The following is a 17,607-nucleotide window of genomic DNA, read 5'->3' on the forward strand; positions in this document are numbered from 1 at the left end:
CTGATTATTCCAAGCGAAATGCAAAACCAAGAAATTTGTATGCAGGAGATAAAACCTCCTCTCAGCATTAAGTGAAGTTTTATTCTTTTATCTTACGTGAAGTGCATAAAAACAGCACAAAAGCAGAGAGCACTACTATTTGTTTCCCACCCAGGAGTATTGATTGCTAAACGGTAAATTAATGCCTTCTACATTTAAAGCAGTGGGCTCTCTCGCTAATTTCATTAATTGGAAAAGTGCCTGGAATTAGAATTGAGGCTCATTGGAGATAAGTTGAGGACAGAAACATATCTGAAGTGCTTTTGAGCAAACTAATATGTAGGAGATGATGCAGACTTTGCTGATCATGTATGACAAACTAAAACTGACTCCTGTTTTCTCTGCAGTTGATCCCAGTGAAATATGTTTGAGATGAAGTGAAATGTGTCCCTGTCTTTACAGATAAGCACGTACTATTAAGACTGTCAAACATTTCACTTGCTATAATACGCTGTCTATTTTGTCGGCACAACCTGTGATGAGAAAATCAAATCTGATACAGGAAATCCACCATGAGGCTCTGGTTCTCAAACAAGCTGTTTTTTTTTTTTTTTCCTGCTCCTATAGATACAGCGATTTATAAGAGAAAATGGTTTGTTCTCGTAAAGATTTATTTTCTTTTTGACATACTTAAATGTTTCTTATCAGCAAAACAATTTTAATATGAAAAATGTTTTCAAATGGTGATATGGGAAAAGGAAAGCAAACCAACATGGCCTGACAGAAAAAATGGAAATGCCAACCTTCTGAATTTCTGAGTTAAGTTGGATTGTCTGACAGACCCAAAGGATAAAAAAAAGCTCTCTAAACAGAGCCTATCTGACAACATAAAGAAGGATGAAAGATTTCAAAAGCAGCATTGAGTATTTACAGTGAAGTAAAGGGCCAGATTATTACAAACACTTTGCACAGCCATTTATTGGGTTTGGGAGACAATTCTTCTTTTCACATGGGGTCAGATTGGTTTAGACAGTTTAGTTCCTTTAATGAATTGTAGATACTCAGGTCATGTTTGTCTATTTCTAAGATCTGTTGGATCTGAAACATGACACAAAAAGCTGAAGACCTTTCTCTAACTCTGTAAATCCCTAGAAAATTCTGTATTTTCCTATGATGCAACGAAAGTAAACATGCAGACAGGGAGGAATGTGAAGCAGCAATACACTCCATCCAGACTCTCATCCAAATGGAAGCTACATACGTGTTGAAACAATAACAATCTGCTGAGATTATCAGTTGGATATATTGGCACATTTTCCAGGAACCTCATGAAGACTTATGTATATATAAATGTACAACCAGAAAATATCACGCCACAGTATTGCTACACAGAAATAACATCATTCTGAATGAATTGTGCTTTCCAGAAGCTCTCTGCACTTTAAGTCCCTTAAGAATAAAGAGCACCTGGACTGCTGGAGTAATGCTTTCAGAGTTTTGTTTTTTTTTTCCTGTCTGTTCAGTTGGTCACTGTCATGTTGTAACAAAAAAGTGTGAAAATCTAACACCGAAGGTCCTCACAAATTTCAAGGATTCGTATTGTGAGGTTATACCAAGAAGTGTGAGCAAGATGAATAAAATATTTCTAACTGCCAGCCTGAGTGCAGCGACTGCAGGGCTTTAAGGTAAAGCTGCGACCATAATTTGTAGTTTTAGTAAAATGCTGATGATTGTTTTTACTCAAAGGTCCAATTTAAAAATAGAGAAATACTTACAAGGTTATGCAATGTCTTGCAAAAGTAGAAAATCCCTTTTGACGTTGTGCAATCACAAACATCAGTATAATTTATTCAGATTTTATATTATAAACCAACACTAACTAGTACATAATTGTGATGTAAGAGAAAGATGACTCATGGTTCTACATTTTTTTTTACTGGTACTTTGACAAATGTGGTGTGCAGTTGTATTTAGTTGTTCAGGATGTAAGTTTTTATTAAATTTGGTGTTTTGCATGTAGGTATAAAAGTGCAGCTTTCATTGAACCTTTTCTTTCGTCTGACCGGAGAACTTCTATACTAACTACAAGAGTTTCAAAATTAGGAAAGCTTGTGCAAGGCACTGGAGTTAGTGTCAGGGATTTGTTTAAATACCACTAATGCATAAATAATAGATCAGTTAGCCATGCTAGAGCACTAAAGCTAGCTTCTACAGAAGCAGAACAAAAAATGAGATTAGATTTTAGATATTTTCTTTCTGCCCAATAAACAATAACATATTTAACCTGGCAACAGCTCACACGTTTTTAAACTGTGACTTTTCTTAGTACTTAGCGGCTAGCTATGCTGCCGCTACAGGTTATTGTTTTTTTTGTGTGTGGGGTTTTATTTTTTTTAACAAGAATCATCTTTGGTAATTCAGTTTCTGTTATTTCTTCATCTGATGGGATTCTTTACCATTTTTAAAAAAATCTTCAAGCGAATAACAGTTTTCTTGTAAAGTCTGCTGTTGAAAAGTACTGAATTAGCACCCTAGTGGTGGTTCTAATTTACCAGAGATTGCAATGTGAAGCCATGTTTCCTTAAGGGGTTACAAAACACAACTGAACAAAAAGACAGTGTGATATTTAACTGTTTAATATGCTAACTATATTAAACAGTATGTATAATGTTAAGTATGCCAGAGAGACTTTTGTGGCTCTGGGGCTGCAGGTTACAGACCCCTGATCTAGGAGATGATCAGCTGGAGCTAAAAGTTCAACACCTTTTTTTTTTTTTTATTCATTATTGAAGTAAAACTGTGATGGAAAAAAAATTGAATTGGTCCAAGTGCCCATAATGGGGACCAGGACCAGTTCTACGGGGGCCCTAGCCCCTGTTGGCTCCTGTATAGAACCGCCCATGGCCAGGCCCTTGAGCTAACATGATGGGGTTAAAGGCTACAACCAGAAACGTGCTACAATTGGACAAATTGTAAAAGTTTCCTTTTTTAAATAAGTAATTCCACTTTTTTGTGAAGGCTAGACTGCTGCAAGCAAAACCTTGAAGATTTTTTTGCATTAATATCAGAATATTATGCACAGAATTGAACTTTTAAATTATTCTTTTTATTTCACACTGGAATTTATTTCACTTCGTTTGCATTTGTGTCATTTGTGTCCAGCTTTGAGAGGTCAAGTAATAATACCACCTATCCTCTTACCTTTGTAAAGAATCTGAATTATCAGGGACTCCTTTAATATCTGACTTTGCACCCCCAGGTGAGTTTATTAAGAGGAGAATATTTCATCCCCTCTCTCCCCAGGCCCTTTGTCCTGATGATTTGGGTGCATGGAGAGTAATTAAGATGGTTATATTCAACTCTTGGTCAGAGGGCATTTGTGTAATAACCGTTTTTCTTTCAACATTTCATGGTCCATCTCTAAACCGGCAGCCAGTTAAAGGGAAAACTTACCTTTAAGAAATACAAGCTAATGAAAGGGACTGCAGATTGAAATGGGAATTTTTCTTTGATTTATACTGATTTACTTTTGATTGCATTGTTTAATAATGATCAGACTTAAAAAAAAAATCAATGCTTTTTGTTTTCAAAATAAAATAAAACTTGCAAGTTATGTCCCCCTAAACAACATGTCCTCCTGGCTTTCTGTGATGGAGCAATAACTTTTCCTGATCTGGAAGTCAGGCTGTCACTGATTTGACGCTCAAGCAACCCGAGGCACTGAAGCTTTGGGATTCACACAAAGCCAAGCCTCATCACTTTTGTTTTAAGACATGTTTTCAGACCTACCGTCTCTGGTTTCTGCTGAGGAGTCATGTTTGGGGTTTTATTTTTTTGTGACTTTTACAATGACCTATTTAGAGAATGCTGTGTCATCAGGATCCCAGATGGTGTTAAAATGAATCTCTGTGAAATCAGCAGGAAACGTTTTGTTTTTTTCTTTCTTTTCTAACATTTTTTTAATAACTTGGAGAATTACAACACATTGTATGCTGGCGTAATGTTTAAATGACAAAAAAAAAAAAAGAATTAGGTGGTTTCTGTTATTTAGTTCCATTTTTTTTATTTTGAACTTGCTTGTATCTTATTATGTTTTTAATATTTCTCTAAAGGTCTTGGAAGATTTTACTTCATTCTTGAACATGACAAGTTTTGTCAGTAAATTCATGTTTTGAAAGCTGCAAAGATTACATGTAGAAAAGCAGAAATGCATAAAAATGCTTCATTAATTACATATCTTTGTTTAGTTGAAGTGAAAAACATTGCTTTTCTCTTCATTCACCTGTTAGTGGGTGGAATGTAATAAACAGCAAGTAAATATAAAACTGATTGAGACCAACAAACTATTGGTGGTCGTAAAGTCATGTTTGATTGGCATATTTAAACAAAGTGGACCCTGTTTTGCTAAATCAGAAGGTATGAGCCAGTTGCCTAGTTTGTATTTCCAACTCTCTGTTGAGTTCTGGCATTAATAATGTGATGAACAGAGCCAGAGGACACCAATTGTTTTGACTAGGAAACAGTGTGTGGTATATGGATATCCGTGTTCTTGGAATTTCCTACAGAAGTAAATGCACCACTTAATAAGGTTGACATCCCGCTGATTAGTATGATGAGGTTCAGCTGTTGCCATTGCCATTGACTCAGAGGAAACGATGTGAGAGATGAACATTTTTCTTTTTTTCCCCCACAAACATTAAATTAGAAATTATTTTTGAGAAACACTCACTTTTTGGTGGACAGGAGAGAGATGACAGAGAAGAGGTGATATGGGAAGACTACTTGGTGGAAAAGCAGGTAGGGTAATGATTCCTAATTTATCTTTATCTTTAGTTTAGCTTGCTAAAACTAGCCCCATTAACAATGCTTCCCAACGTAATTCTGAAAATGTACTGGTAGATGTAATAACTGCATTATTGCACTAACTTGCAATGCATCTTAAATATAACTTCAAATGGAACTAATCAACTATAGAAATAATCATTTACTACACAATTTCATGTCACGTAGCATTGTGCTACCTTTGCGTGATTGTTCATGCAATGCGACTGCATTTAGAGTTGTTTGTGAACGGTTTATTACCCCAAATCAGTCCACATGCAGAAAAAGACTAGATGTCGGATAGCAACGCACCGTTTACGGTAGTAGTAATGTACGCCACTGTCTATCGAGTTTAAAGTTGTTGAGCCACGGGACAAGAAGAAGACAAAACAGACAACAGTGCTTGCTTCAGCCAGTGTTTACGTCGGACTTGGTGTGTTTGGTTTCTTGTAGTGCAGGGTGATGACGCGTCTCAAGTTGATGACGGGTCATCCAGACTGCTGAGGCTATGGAAAAAATATTAATTGGATAAGTATTTGATTTAGAACAACATATGGAAGTGGCACAAATCAGTTTTCAGGCTTTTGTTTTGTTTGTTGTTTGGTGAAAAGATCGGAATTGTGACGTTCAGACTGCCGTGAAAAATTGGATTTGGATGCACTTCACTGCTGTGTGTGAATGTATGTTGTCGGAAATAAGGGCTCAATTATTGTAAAATGAATGAGATGTTTGATATCAGGGATAATTTCCTGGGTGAACAATTATAATATAATTCTAATCAAAACGTGTGAAATTGAAGGTTGTAGGGTTTGAACAGTATGCACTGACCGCACGGAAGCAAAAAGCTTTATAAATAAATTGGAATATTTCAGGAAAGTTAATTTGAAATTCTTATCAGGTTTCCTTCTGTTTTTGAAATTTCTATTTGTGTTTTGGTTTAGAGCTGAGGGAAACACACAATTCACACATTTAAAATTTTCTTTATGGTGATTAAAAATTGTTTTTACAACAGAAATGTTTTGTTTTTGTCCTGTTGTGGCCAACGCAGTAACAAGTAAAGGTTGCAACAAGGCATTTTTTGATATTGATTCAAAAGTTTGTCAATACCAACGAACAATTTTTATTTCATCCAATTTTTGAGAATTGTGTTCTTGCAATTTTTCCATTGAATTTTGTTCAATAACAAAGATTATATGTGTTTACAAAATACTTTCATAATATATTCACATGACAAATGGTAACAATAGAAAGCAAAAATAAAGTAAAAAAAAATCTTTTTTTTTTTAAAGTGCAAAAACATTTCATGAGAGCAAATCAAAACCAAATTTGTTTCTTGGTTTTTTTGTTTTGTGCTGATTTTACAGAAAGGAAAGTGTCCATACAGGGTCATTGTTAAAAGAGCTGCTGAGTCCAAGCACAGCAATGGCAAGTTCAATAAAAATGTGAGCATTGGGTGTGTAATGGTATATTTTCATCCATCCATCCATCCATCCATCATCCATCCATCCATCCATCCATTTTCTGTTCACCCTTCGTCCCTAATGGGGTTGGGAGGGTTGCTGGTGCCTATGTCCAGCTATGTTCCAGGCGAGAGGCGGAGTCACCCTGGACAGGTCACCAGTCTGTCGCAGGTATATTTTCAGTAGTTGCTTTATAATTACATCAGTTTTACTGATATAAACAGCTGAAAGTATGAGTTTTTTTTTTTCAGGTTCACCAGCATGAAGGCATCACAGCTCTTCACCATGTAGAAATGTTCATTAGCAGCATTAAAGTTTTATAATTATGGAATCAAGACCAATCAGATTAGTAACCTTTAAGTTGATCCTCTTTCTTTTTGGATTTAAAAACCGAGTAAAAGTGAATATTTGAGCTGTAGAAGTTGGTTTGAATGAAGACGCATCTGAGCGATGACAGATGTTATGATGCCGGAAAAACAAAAGCTTCTGCTTGAAGTGAGGTCTTCACAACCCTTTACTGCCTCCTGTCTGACAAACCTTTGAGGAAGAAAAGCCAAAGACATCCCACCCATGAAAAAACCTTTAAAACTGGAGGTGAAAATAGTTTTTGGCAGCCTAGGTTCAGTCAGTCAAAGCTTCCCGCTGACCTACAAAAATTCAGGTTGGTCTTCAGTGTAAATAGCTGAGCTCCTCCTGTCCACATTAATTTTGTTTTAGATTCAAGTGCTAAAAGTAAATATAAGATGTCCAGTTAGCAGGGCCATAAATTAACACCTACATATTTGGTTTGTTGAAACATTTTGATGAGTTTCGGTAACCTGTGGAAGTCTTCAATGATAAATTAAATCAATGAAACTTTATTTGCACGTCTCAGACTCGCAGCAAATGTCATCTCAATGTATTTTACAGAAAACCTTATTGATAAACAGAAATATTGAGTCAATCCAAGGCTTTAAATCTGCTGGCGCTCTTATGTCCTATGGGCGGAACAAAACGTTATGTGATTTTTAAAAATTTGTTTATTTTTTTCAGCAACACCATTCCCATGGTGTTGGAAAAATTCAGAATTTTAAAGCTAACATTATTCCAAAGCCAGTGAAGGACATAAACATAACTGTAGAGAGAGTAAACATTTCTGTCATTTGGAAATCCATAATAATGTCCAACTTACTCTTGTTTTTGTTGCTGGAAATAGGCTAAAGACATTTTCTAGACTCTCAAAATGGAAAAAATCTTCACTCAAAAACCTGGGTAAACTGTACCCTTTTTTCTATTAAGAAGCCCTTTTTAGAACCTGCAATACCATTCTGCTTTATTCAGTTTATTGCTGGTCATTTAAAAAATTGTTAATTCAAAAGTAAGTATTTAATTTGGAAAAAAGTGGCTTAAAATTGATGATTTTGGCCTGCAAGGCAAATGGTTTGACGTTTCCTTGAACAACCTCAACTCTGCAGAGTTAATGACCCATTTTACTCTGTTAAATCAGAGCAACATAGTACAAGTGGCTAAACTGATCCTTAATGGATAAATGAAGGCATTTTCATAAGTTAGAATGGTCCAGTCAAAGCCCAGACCTATATTATGTTAACATTTTTCTGATTAACTTCAAAGTCCTCTTTTCTCTCCAGTCTCCTGGTTTTTCTTAGAAGTGTTAAAAAATCAGAAATACGAGCATTCTGAGCAGAAACCCTCTCTGGGTAATCAGGAAACAATGAAAATATAGAAGTACGACAGGACAGTACAGGAAAATATTGGAGCAAAGATGCAGTAACCTTATTAATAATTCACCCATCAAAGAGAATAAATAAAAGGAGAAGAAACAAAATCTAGATGAGCTGAAACATGTCAAACGTGGATGAAAGTGAAAGGAAAAATTAAATATCCAAACAAGAAAATAAGGCTTTTGAGTACAAAATGCATAAATAACTGCAAAAATGTAAAAGGAATAAAATAATTATGTGGGAAAATAAAAAGAATATTTCAAAGGTTTGGTTGTAGGGATGAAAAAGTAAAATGTAGGTTAATTACAAAAGGTTTTCATTATGTTTTGCTTAAAAAGAAATTACAATCAATGCAAATAAACCATGTTGGTTATTGAACATGTGTTTATTAGGGCATGTTTCCGTCGTTGCTCCAATCACAACATGAAATCCACAGATTTAAGCTTTTTTACCTCCCACCTGACACGTTATCTCTGACCTTCGATTCGAATGGAGGACTGATCCCATCCCAGGTGAAGTAGGACAAAATGGTCTGATGCCAGAGCAGCTGTCCAGAACTCTTTTTTTATTATTATTTACTTGGAGATAAATGACTCCGAGCTTCATTAAAAGTGAGAAGGGGCAGAAGCTTAATGGAGCCCTGGAGCACTCTGGGAACCATTTGGTCCCTTTTATCTTTCCTCCTACGTATGACCTAATCAACCACACTGATTATCCATAACCCTGGTGTTAAACTTTGTAGTTTGGCCCTTTACGTCTATATGGAATGATAAAACTGTGGTAAATGGTAGTCATTTAAAATGTTAGCAAAACAGCGTGACAAATACAAGAAATATCAGGTTCTTTGCAAGACCTGAATAGAAGCGGTTTTAGTTTAAGCTGAAATATTGCTGCCATTGTCCAAAACAGTGGAAAAATAATTAAATGTTCTTAAATTGTGCACTAAGTAGAAGTGATCAAATTTGGACCAGAGACCAGTGATTTTTGCTTTTTTTTAATTTATTTATTTTTTTTTTAATATAATTTATGAGAAGCTACTAACTAGCTAACTCACTTCCTTTGCAGCATTTTGGATCATACTGTAAAATTCTAGTTGTGTATAAAAACATGGCTCATCAGAAGAGGCCTGTGATACCATTTAATTTGTTTTGCTCCAGTGGTTTCTACAAACTAATAATCAGTTTTAAGAAATTATGCTGTTGGATTTTTTTGCTTTAATACTGTTTGAATGCAGTTTTAACAAGTTAATAGGTTTCTTTCTTTGATATGTTAGTTTTGAATAAACAGATAAAATGGGAAGGTTAAATTGGTTTCATTGGTCACATTCAGTGGTGGGCACAGTACCACTGACCTATCAGTGGAGCTAATTTTTAGCTTAGCGTTTTAGTTAACTTTGAAAACCTCTAATATAAAGCTTCCTTTAAACAATTTTTCCCAGATAAATTCTAAACGCTGACTTAATTGGCAGTTTTGTAAACCTTTAGTGGAATAAAGTTCAACATCTCTACTGAAGTGTTGGTTATTGTCTGTTAAGAATGATAACCAAAATTAGCATCTCTACACACCTGTGATGCAGTGCAGCAAATGTATGCTCTGTACCCAGAATGCATTGCAATATTTTAAAATCTTCTGATGTCCTGCATCATTTGTGACCAAGGCCTGATATTTGTCAATTAGGCTAAATCAGCAACAAAGCTAGGAATACTCGACTATTAAACTGAAAACGTGTGAAAGATCTGTTCCAAAAAAATCACTTTCTAAAGTGCATCCATACAAGTACATGTGTACTAATAAATTATACTATGTCATTGACATAATCTTGAATTAATGCCTTAGCATTGCTTCTGCTAAATACCATGTTGGTATGGCACTTTAGCATTAGCTGAACTAACATTTATAATTAGGGCTTTAGGATTAGTACAACTAGCTTTTCAGTGAGTAGTGCCCACCACTAGTTACATTAAAGGAACAGGACAGTGTAGCAAATGTAGTGCCATCTAGTGGCTCAAATAGTAACCTGCAATCAATTTAATAATTACAGAAACTATTAAGTCCACTTTCAGGTATGTGTTGTAACCTTTTGAGCTACTGCAATACGTTTTCAGTGCAAAATGAAAACATGTGAAAGACAACATTAGACACAAAGTAGAAAATATAGAATATAGAAAAAAGACACAATGTCTCACTGCACTAGTCAAAAATCATTTTGAATCCAGCATGATTTATGCCTTAAAACATCATCTTGCTTTTACCACTGAATAAATAATACATTTAATACTGACCTATTTCCTCTATATCTAAATCTGAATTTCTGTTTACCACACTAAAAGACATGTCAAGCAAATAAGAGTAGAACCATCTTTAAAAAGGCTGACCTTGGAGTGGAAGTTTCTTTGTAAATTCATCTTTATAATCCAAGCTTCATCCCAAAGTGTTAAGATAGAGGGATTGCCAATACTAGTTTAAGTACAAGAAATGAATGTCAGAAATATTGGCAATAATGTCGGTAATAATCTGAGGGACTTTATATGGTCGTCATCTCTCAGGCGTTAGAATGAAGGTCAAACTCTGAGGTAGATTTTTTTTTTTCTTTCCTCCAGCCTCCTAAAGGTAATGTGAATCTTGTTGATGTGAAAAGTAGGTTGAAGCTGTCACAAATACTTGAGGATGTTGGTGAACTGGAGTGTAACTTGGCTGAGTAAACAGTCACTTTCACATCCATTGTGTATGCAGACATTTCCATGGAGAGGATGGATCTTATTGGCCCATGATCTGCCTCGGTTTCCCCATCATCAGTGTGTGGCACTGACTTGTTTGGAGGCAACACAGGATTTTTATTTTGTTTTTGGCACATTTATGCCAGCTTTTCCCCCAACGCTGTGTTGTCTTTGGCAACACACAGCAGTACACCCGAGTGAGTCTGCAGAGGAGAAATACTGGCCTTAACACTGACACAATAGAATGCATGAACCTGCTAAACTCAATAGAAGTTAACATCATCTTAATCTGATTAAATTTAAAGCCTTGGCAGTATTGCCATACAATTTGGTAAAATTTCCACATCTTTTCTGTTTTTGCTTTTTTTTTTTTTTTCACCTGAGAATTTTATGTTACATTTTTAAAATAAAAACATTTAATTAAGAGGAGAAAAGCTATTCAACCAACCTGACCCTAGATGAAAAAGTAATGGCTCCTTAAACCTAATGAATAGTTGTGCCAACTCTGGAGGCAACCATTGCCACCAAGCATTTACCATAAATGATCCTAGTCTTTCACATCACTATTAAGGATGTTGGCTCACTCTTCTGTGAAGAATTGTTTGAGTTAGTCTATTTAAAGGGTTTTAATGTGTCTATTGACTTTACCTCCATGTTCTGACTAGGTCACTTGAGAGCCTTCATGTTTAGCAGAATTTCTATTTACATGAATTACTTCAAGTCTTCCAGCTTCTTCAGCTGCTCCAGACTATCGTACCACCGCCCAAAGTTTGTCAGTTTGTTTTGTAAAATGCTGTAAGTTTAAGCCTGATGAAAAACTTGATAAAATGTTTTCTCTTGGGGTCTTTTAGATCAGCAGTGTTTCCTGTCTCAGAACTTGCCCATGGAGGCAATTTTAGTCCAGGCTACCTTTCTCTTTACTGGTCCTTGAACATTGATCTTAACTGGGTTAAATTAAGGCTGTAATGATTTGAGTTCTTTGGTGACCTCCCATATGAGACTCTGGCTGCATTTCCATTAACCATATAATTGTACAAATTGGAATTATGAAAATAAATGAGCTTATTTATTTTGCTGTGTTGTTGAATGGTAACTGACCATTCAACAACTCAAAGAAATATGCTGGGAAAGCTCAATCTTCAGCAAGCACAGAAAGCATTTTCATCAGTTTTTTTTTGTTTTTTTTTTTTCAAAATTGAAAACGCTCTCAATTTAGAAAAAACTCACAATTTTCACTAAAGTTTTCACACTAGAATGAGGCGGTTTTTACAGTTTCAAAATTGTTTGTAATAGAAACATTTACATGTTTCTATTACAAACATGCAAATATTTTTGATTTTCTTGTTGTTGCATTTCTGTAGATTGATTCCAAAGTGAAGTCAAATGTTTTAACTTGTATTGCCCAAGTGTATATATAGTGTGGATGGTGATGCTGTGTGTAGGAAGGATTTCCAGCTGTGGTCAGCTGGCTGAAATTAGTCTGTTTCCTTATCTAATATGATGGACATACAGAGAAGATGGTTTCAACTTCCTCCTCCTCTCTTTTCTCTTTGGTTCTGTTCTGCATCCATAAACCCTGCTTTTCAGTTCCTCTGGGATTTGAAGTTATAGTTCAGGTATTATTTGAGCTCTGCGCATGCTAATTAGCTCTTGGCTGTGTAGGTGAAAAAACTTGTTGCCGTGGTTCTGCATCGTAACAGCTGTCTGAAATAAAGAACAGGATCAGAAATCTTTGCAACTGCACAGTTTCCAAAACCAGAGGAAATATTTGTCCAAAAAACAAATCCTCAAACAAAAGTTCACAAAAAAGTTATGTAAGAGAGTGTAATTACTGTTAAAAGAAATGAAGAAACATAAGTGGGATGAATAAAAAATAGAGAAAACCTGTAAGGGGAAAGGGAGGATGATTTTGCATGCAGTGGATGGTATTGAATTAAGGGAATAAAACTCTTATTTTACAGCGTTATTGTGACACTGTGCTATGATCTCAACCACAACTGTAATCATATTCATAATCCGTGACACAGATACACTAGGCTGCCCTCAGGTATTATACTTGTGTAGTTGTTGTGAACAGAAAAATTGTCTTCAGCTCATTAAAGTGTCTTTTCAAAGGTGTCTGTGGGTGAAAATAACATCCTTTTATATTACAAATAAAAAAAAATTACAGAGCAACATTTTTGAGCAACCTTGCTTATTAGAATTAGAAATAAAACTGAAAACTCGCTTACAATCTTAAATGTGGGAGTTTTATTTTCAGACACCAACCTAAGTGTCTTCCTCCAGCCAAGCTCTGCAGGAACTGAAGTGATGAAATGCTGCGAGGTACTTACAAAGAGTTGCATATGTATGCAAAACCTTTTAAGTGTGAAAGCCAAACACAGTCATGTTTCAATTTTTTAGATGCATATTGCCTTTCCAGGGGGGCAATTTTCATATTTCAGCATGAATATCCAACAAAGCATTCTCTACTGTAACTATGGATAATAACACTCAGCACTGTCACTGAGACCTATATACAAAACATTGTTTGCTCAGCTCTTGCATGCATTGGGTGCTCTGATGCTGGAATTGGGGACTAGAGTATAGACATTTAAATAATTACTGAAGGGATGTTTTTTTTTTTACTCTCCTTGGTTTAGTTTAACCTTTCTAAAATGTTTTTTTCCCTGGAAATCTGTCTGGCAGTGAGTCCAACAAGAAAAAGTAAATGTATATGTTTTCAGATTTGAGTGCATATTTACCTCATAAAATCTTTTATAAGCAAAGAGTTAACACCTATATTCTCATTAGTGAGAATAGTGAATGACTTTCTTCACTGTAAGATTCTGACTTTCTTCCTGTCTGGACCAGGACTCTTTTGCAAAAAGAAAAAATCTCAATGGAATTTTTTTGGTAACATAAAATTTAATAATGGTAACAGATCACCTATTGGGATATCATTGATCATCCATCCATTGCTGTATTTTCTATTCCCTCTTAAATTCTTATCAGTATTGGGTCTCTGTATGTGGTTCAGTGATCAGGAAGTGGGGTACACATGGGATGCACCTTTAAACATTAACTCATAACGATCCTTCTCCACAGGCGTGGCTGTAACAGGTTCTTCCCCAATCAGCCCCGCCCTGATTTGACGTTTATGAATATGATTTAAAAATTTCCTGCTTAGGACCAAATATCTTTCCAGGAACTGGATTTCGACTTTAAGCATGTCGACATCAACTGAAACAACTTGACTGAAATAAATGGGCTTAATCTTGAATTTTAAGAAGGACTGCTCGCCCTTTGGGTAAATTAATTTGATGCGCAGTTGTGCAGACCTGAGATCTGCCAAACTCCTGATTAAAATGTGTCATTTATGAAGCAATGCCAGCCAAATTGTAACTCTATCATTTTAAAGCATTAGAACCATGGTCCTTCAGTGTAAATGAAATTTGATAATGGCTCTAATTAATGCGGGCAGAGATATGAACATCTTAATAATGTGGAACGTCAACCAGACAGCCTTGAAATGACTCCAACGAGAATGAAGATCAGACTCTGTTGAGCAGTATTAACATTAATTCCACTTAGCCCTTAAATTCAGACATCCTTTCAACTCCTTGCATGTTGGTAGATATGGAGTGCTGCATCTGAAGACTAATAAAAGGTTTTAATGCAAGTGCCGTTGCACTCACAAGGCATATAGGTGAGTGCTGCCTCCATCAACAGCCCTTACGGCGGCACTCGCACCAGCAAGCTGTTTCCAAACACGTGAAAATCAGTGAGAAGTGGCAATACTGCTGCAGTTAATTAACAGGAACCTCAATGCTTTGGCACTGTAACAAACACACAGCCCAGGGGCGGTGGAGGTGGAGCGACGCGGGGGGGGAGATGGATGGATATTTTTGTCTGTCAGTAAATTTAATGAGACGCAGCCGTGTGAACAATCGGTGTGAGTGGAAGTGCCACCGGCTGGATCTGTGTAACTTCCCTAAAAGACTGTCAGTGTCAGAATGCATTATATTTCCACATAAATAACGGGACGTGTTCTGTAGTGTAAGCGGTTGTTTCTATTTATGGTGCTAGAATTCATATCGTCCTCTCATTCACCCATAAATACTCCAGTTCTGAAACATTTCACATATTTTCTCCTCAGTTCTCCTGTGCTTGGTCTAAATTACAGGGATTAATGGGTGTAAGACTTTACTGCCAGACAGATCCTGGCTGGTACCCCTTAAAGAGCATTTATTATCATCTTTTAGAGCCAGAAAAGAAAAACAAATCTTAAATATGAAACAAAAATAAATAGGAAAATGAATAAATAAACAACATTAACCTTTTGAGTCACACTTACCGAATCAGGAAATTACACTGAAAATGATCCATTTACAATGACATAGTATTCATGCCTGTCTATATGGACAAATCAATTATTGAAAATATTTTGAGTAGGTGGGACTACCTATTGAAAAAACGGGAAAATATTGAGGGAGTGTGCTATAAAGATTATCTGTGAAAGGGAAACATGAAAAAGGTCCAAAGAAGTAAAAACGAGTAATGGGGACAGATTGTCTCTGTTGGAAACTATTTTTAATGAAACGGTTGTAATCTTGAGTTTCAGTGAAGGAAAGCTCCAAATCTGAAGAAAGTTGATGCCCACAGATGGCTTGAGAGGGGAGTCAACGGACAGACCAATGGATTGACCACAGTTGTTGGTTTTGGAGCATGTTTAAAAGTCTCTTTACTGGAGCAGTTTCATGTTTTCCCTGAGCTAAATGAAGGAAGGTACTTTCCAGGGCTGCGTTAGTTGCTGTTAAACTAACAGATGGATTCATTCATAATGGGTGGGTTGACAGTGTGTCCCTGTAAAAATGATGTGTTAGCTACATTACTCCAGTGCAGTTAAACCCTCATGATTTAAGCTAATTAAATGGAGAAAAGTGAGGCTTGCATGAACACGACATGGCTATCTTATTTTAGCTGAGCTATTCTTGAACATTTTTCTGTACAAGATTGATACTTGCCTGTGCACAACAGAGCAGAAATAGAGGAAAAAATTATAACACCATCTGAAGCCAAAGAACCGCTACAGTGATGTTTTGAAGCAACAGATTGGATTGTTCTTTTCCATTCACATTCAAGTGATATCAAAGTGTGACTGGCCAAATTTCTGTGTGGATAAAATCATCTCCACCAGAATAGTGACATGCTTCCCTAGTAATAATTCACTAAAGTGAGCTTAAGGAACTGTTAAGTAAAGGAGCGAGGCCGCTTTAGGAGATCCTTCCTGCCCACAGCCATCACCACATACAATAACTCTGAAGAATTCTGAATGAGTGAGTTACAACATCATATAATTTCCCTTAGGGATCAATAAAGTAAATTTGAATTGAATTTATATGTTGCCTCTAATTTTGGTTTTCTTTTCTTATTAGCATTTAATCACCATTTTTGTGAATTACTGATTTGATCTATCTAAATAGGCATGAGGTATTTTTTAGAGTGGATTTAAAGGACTCAGGGATTTCAGCTACATGCAAACATTCAAACAGCACCAGAGTTTGCTTCTACTGAACCGAGATCAAGTTTCTTTTCTTCTTCCTTTTTTGTCTTTATCAAACAAACTTGACTTGGTAAGCAATGAAAGATTGAAGATTTTCTAAAATATACAGGTCTGGTGTGAATTCAGCCAAAAACAACCAGTGTTTTACTGCATTTGCTTAAATCCTGATGTAACTCTGACAGAATTTAATTAAAATGCCAAAAGTTGAAAACAGTAGGTTATCTAATCATAGCACAGGACCTGGATGCAGTTTGTCCTTTGGCAACACTCTATCGGTGTCTACCTAAATTTCCCAAAAGACAGTTAAATAACCTCAGTTTTTCTGTTGCCGCTGGCGTAAATAAAAAGTCTAGTTAAAACTCTTATCCTCTAAAAGGACCACATAAAACCAGCTTACAAAGGGAAATAATTTGATACTCGATAATGCATATTTGCTGTGTAGTAATTGGGGAGCTGTGTACATCTGCTCTGCAGCTCTAAATCGCCTGACAATTAGGTTTCCAACAAGCTCCTCTGTTTGGCTGCCATCCTCCTGCCTTTAAACGGGAAGAGAGCGTCGGATGTGATTTGCAGCATTGAAGCTTGCCCCAAGTTCACATGCTGATAATGTATTCCTCCCACTGGTTTTGTATTCATCCCGCTCCAGCCAGGTTTTGTTAATGTTCTGTACTGTCTCTGCTCTGCACTTGTGGCTCCGGCTGCAGTGAATACTTGTCATACTGCACATGAGTGCATTGTTTTTTTTATCTAAACAACAAATTCAGAAATACTGACAAGGTTTGTTTACCTTAACCTGAAAGTAATTAACATCCCCTGTGTTGCATAAAAAGCCCCACTAACCTGATATTTAGAATCAGGGGAAGCTGTTACTTAGAGCCTAATTGTATTTAAAATATCTCCTCGTGCTTATAATAAGAAATCTGATGGGTTCTAACATTAACGCTGCACGCAAATGCATCCAGACACTCCAACAAATGAGTTCACTCCAGTGCCTATTTGATGCCATGTTCATAAATTATGGATGTTCTTGTTCTGCTGCCCTGCCTCTGACTTCTTCATCCAGGGACATTATCAATGAGCGCTCCTGTGTAATTCCAACCAACAGCCGCCTGCTTTGTTCCCATCTGTCCCGCGTAGAGGCGGACTCTGATGTGAGGACAGACAGGAGCAGACAACTCCAGCTGCTCCACCTGGAGCGCTGGAATAGTTGGGTTTCCTCCGGGTGGAGGTGGTGCCAGACAGCTGGAGGCTGCATGCCTTCAAACTGCCAAAGCTGAAGGCAGTTTGACATCACTACACAGCGCCTAGCAAGAATATTCATAGACTTTTATGTTTTTATTTGGATTTTATGTGATACACAAACA

General features: G+C 36.4%; 1 protein-coding gene across 2 annotated transcripts in view; it reads left to right on the forward strand.

The window, feature by feature from the left end:
* Positions 1 to 17,607, forward strand: part of tmem132e (transmembrane protein 132E) — a 414,476-nt gene that overhangs the window by 229,665 nt on the left and 167,204 nt on the right. Inside the window, exon 1 of one of the 2 annotated variants that reach the window (XM_044140672.1) lies at positions 4,611 to 4,776. The exons of the other annotated variant lie outside the window; for it this stretch is intronic. Coding sequence (XP_043996607.1) covers positions 4,749 to 4,776 — 28 coding nt within the window. The 5' untranslated portion in view covers positions 4,611 to 4,748. Of the gene's footprint in view, positions 1 to 4,610; positions 4,777 to 17,607 lie in introns of those variants that run through there. 2 annotated transcript variants of the gene reach the window in all.

Source organism: Gambusia affinis, linkage group LG15 (genome assembly GCF_019740435.1).
Source record: "Gambusia affinis linkage group LG15, SWU_Gaff_1.0, whole genome shotgun sequence".
Taxonomy (NCBI): Eukaryota; Metazoa; Chordata; class Actinopteri; order Cyprinodontiformes; family Poeciliidae; genus Gambusia; species Gambusia affinis.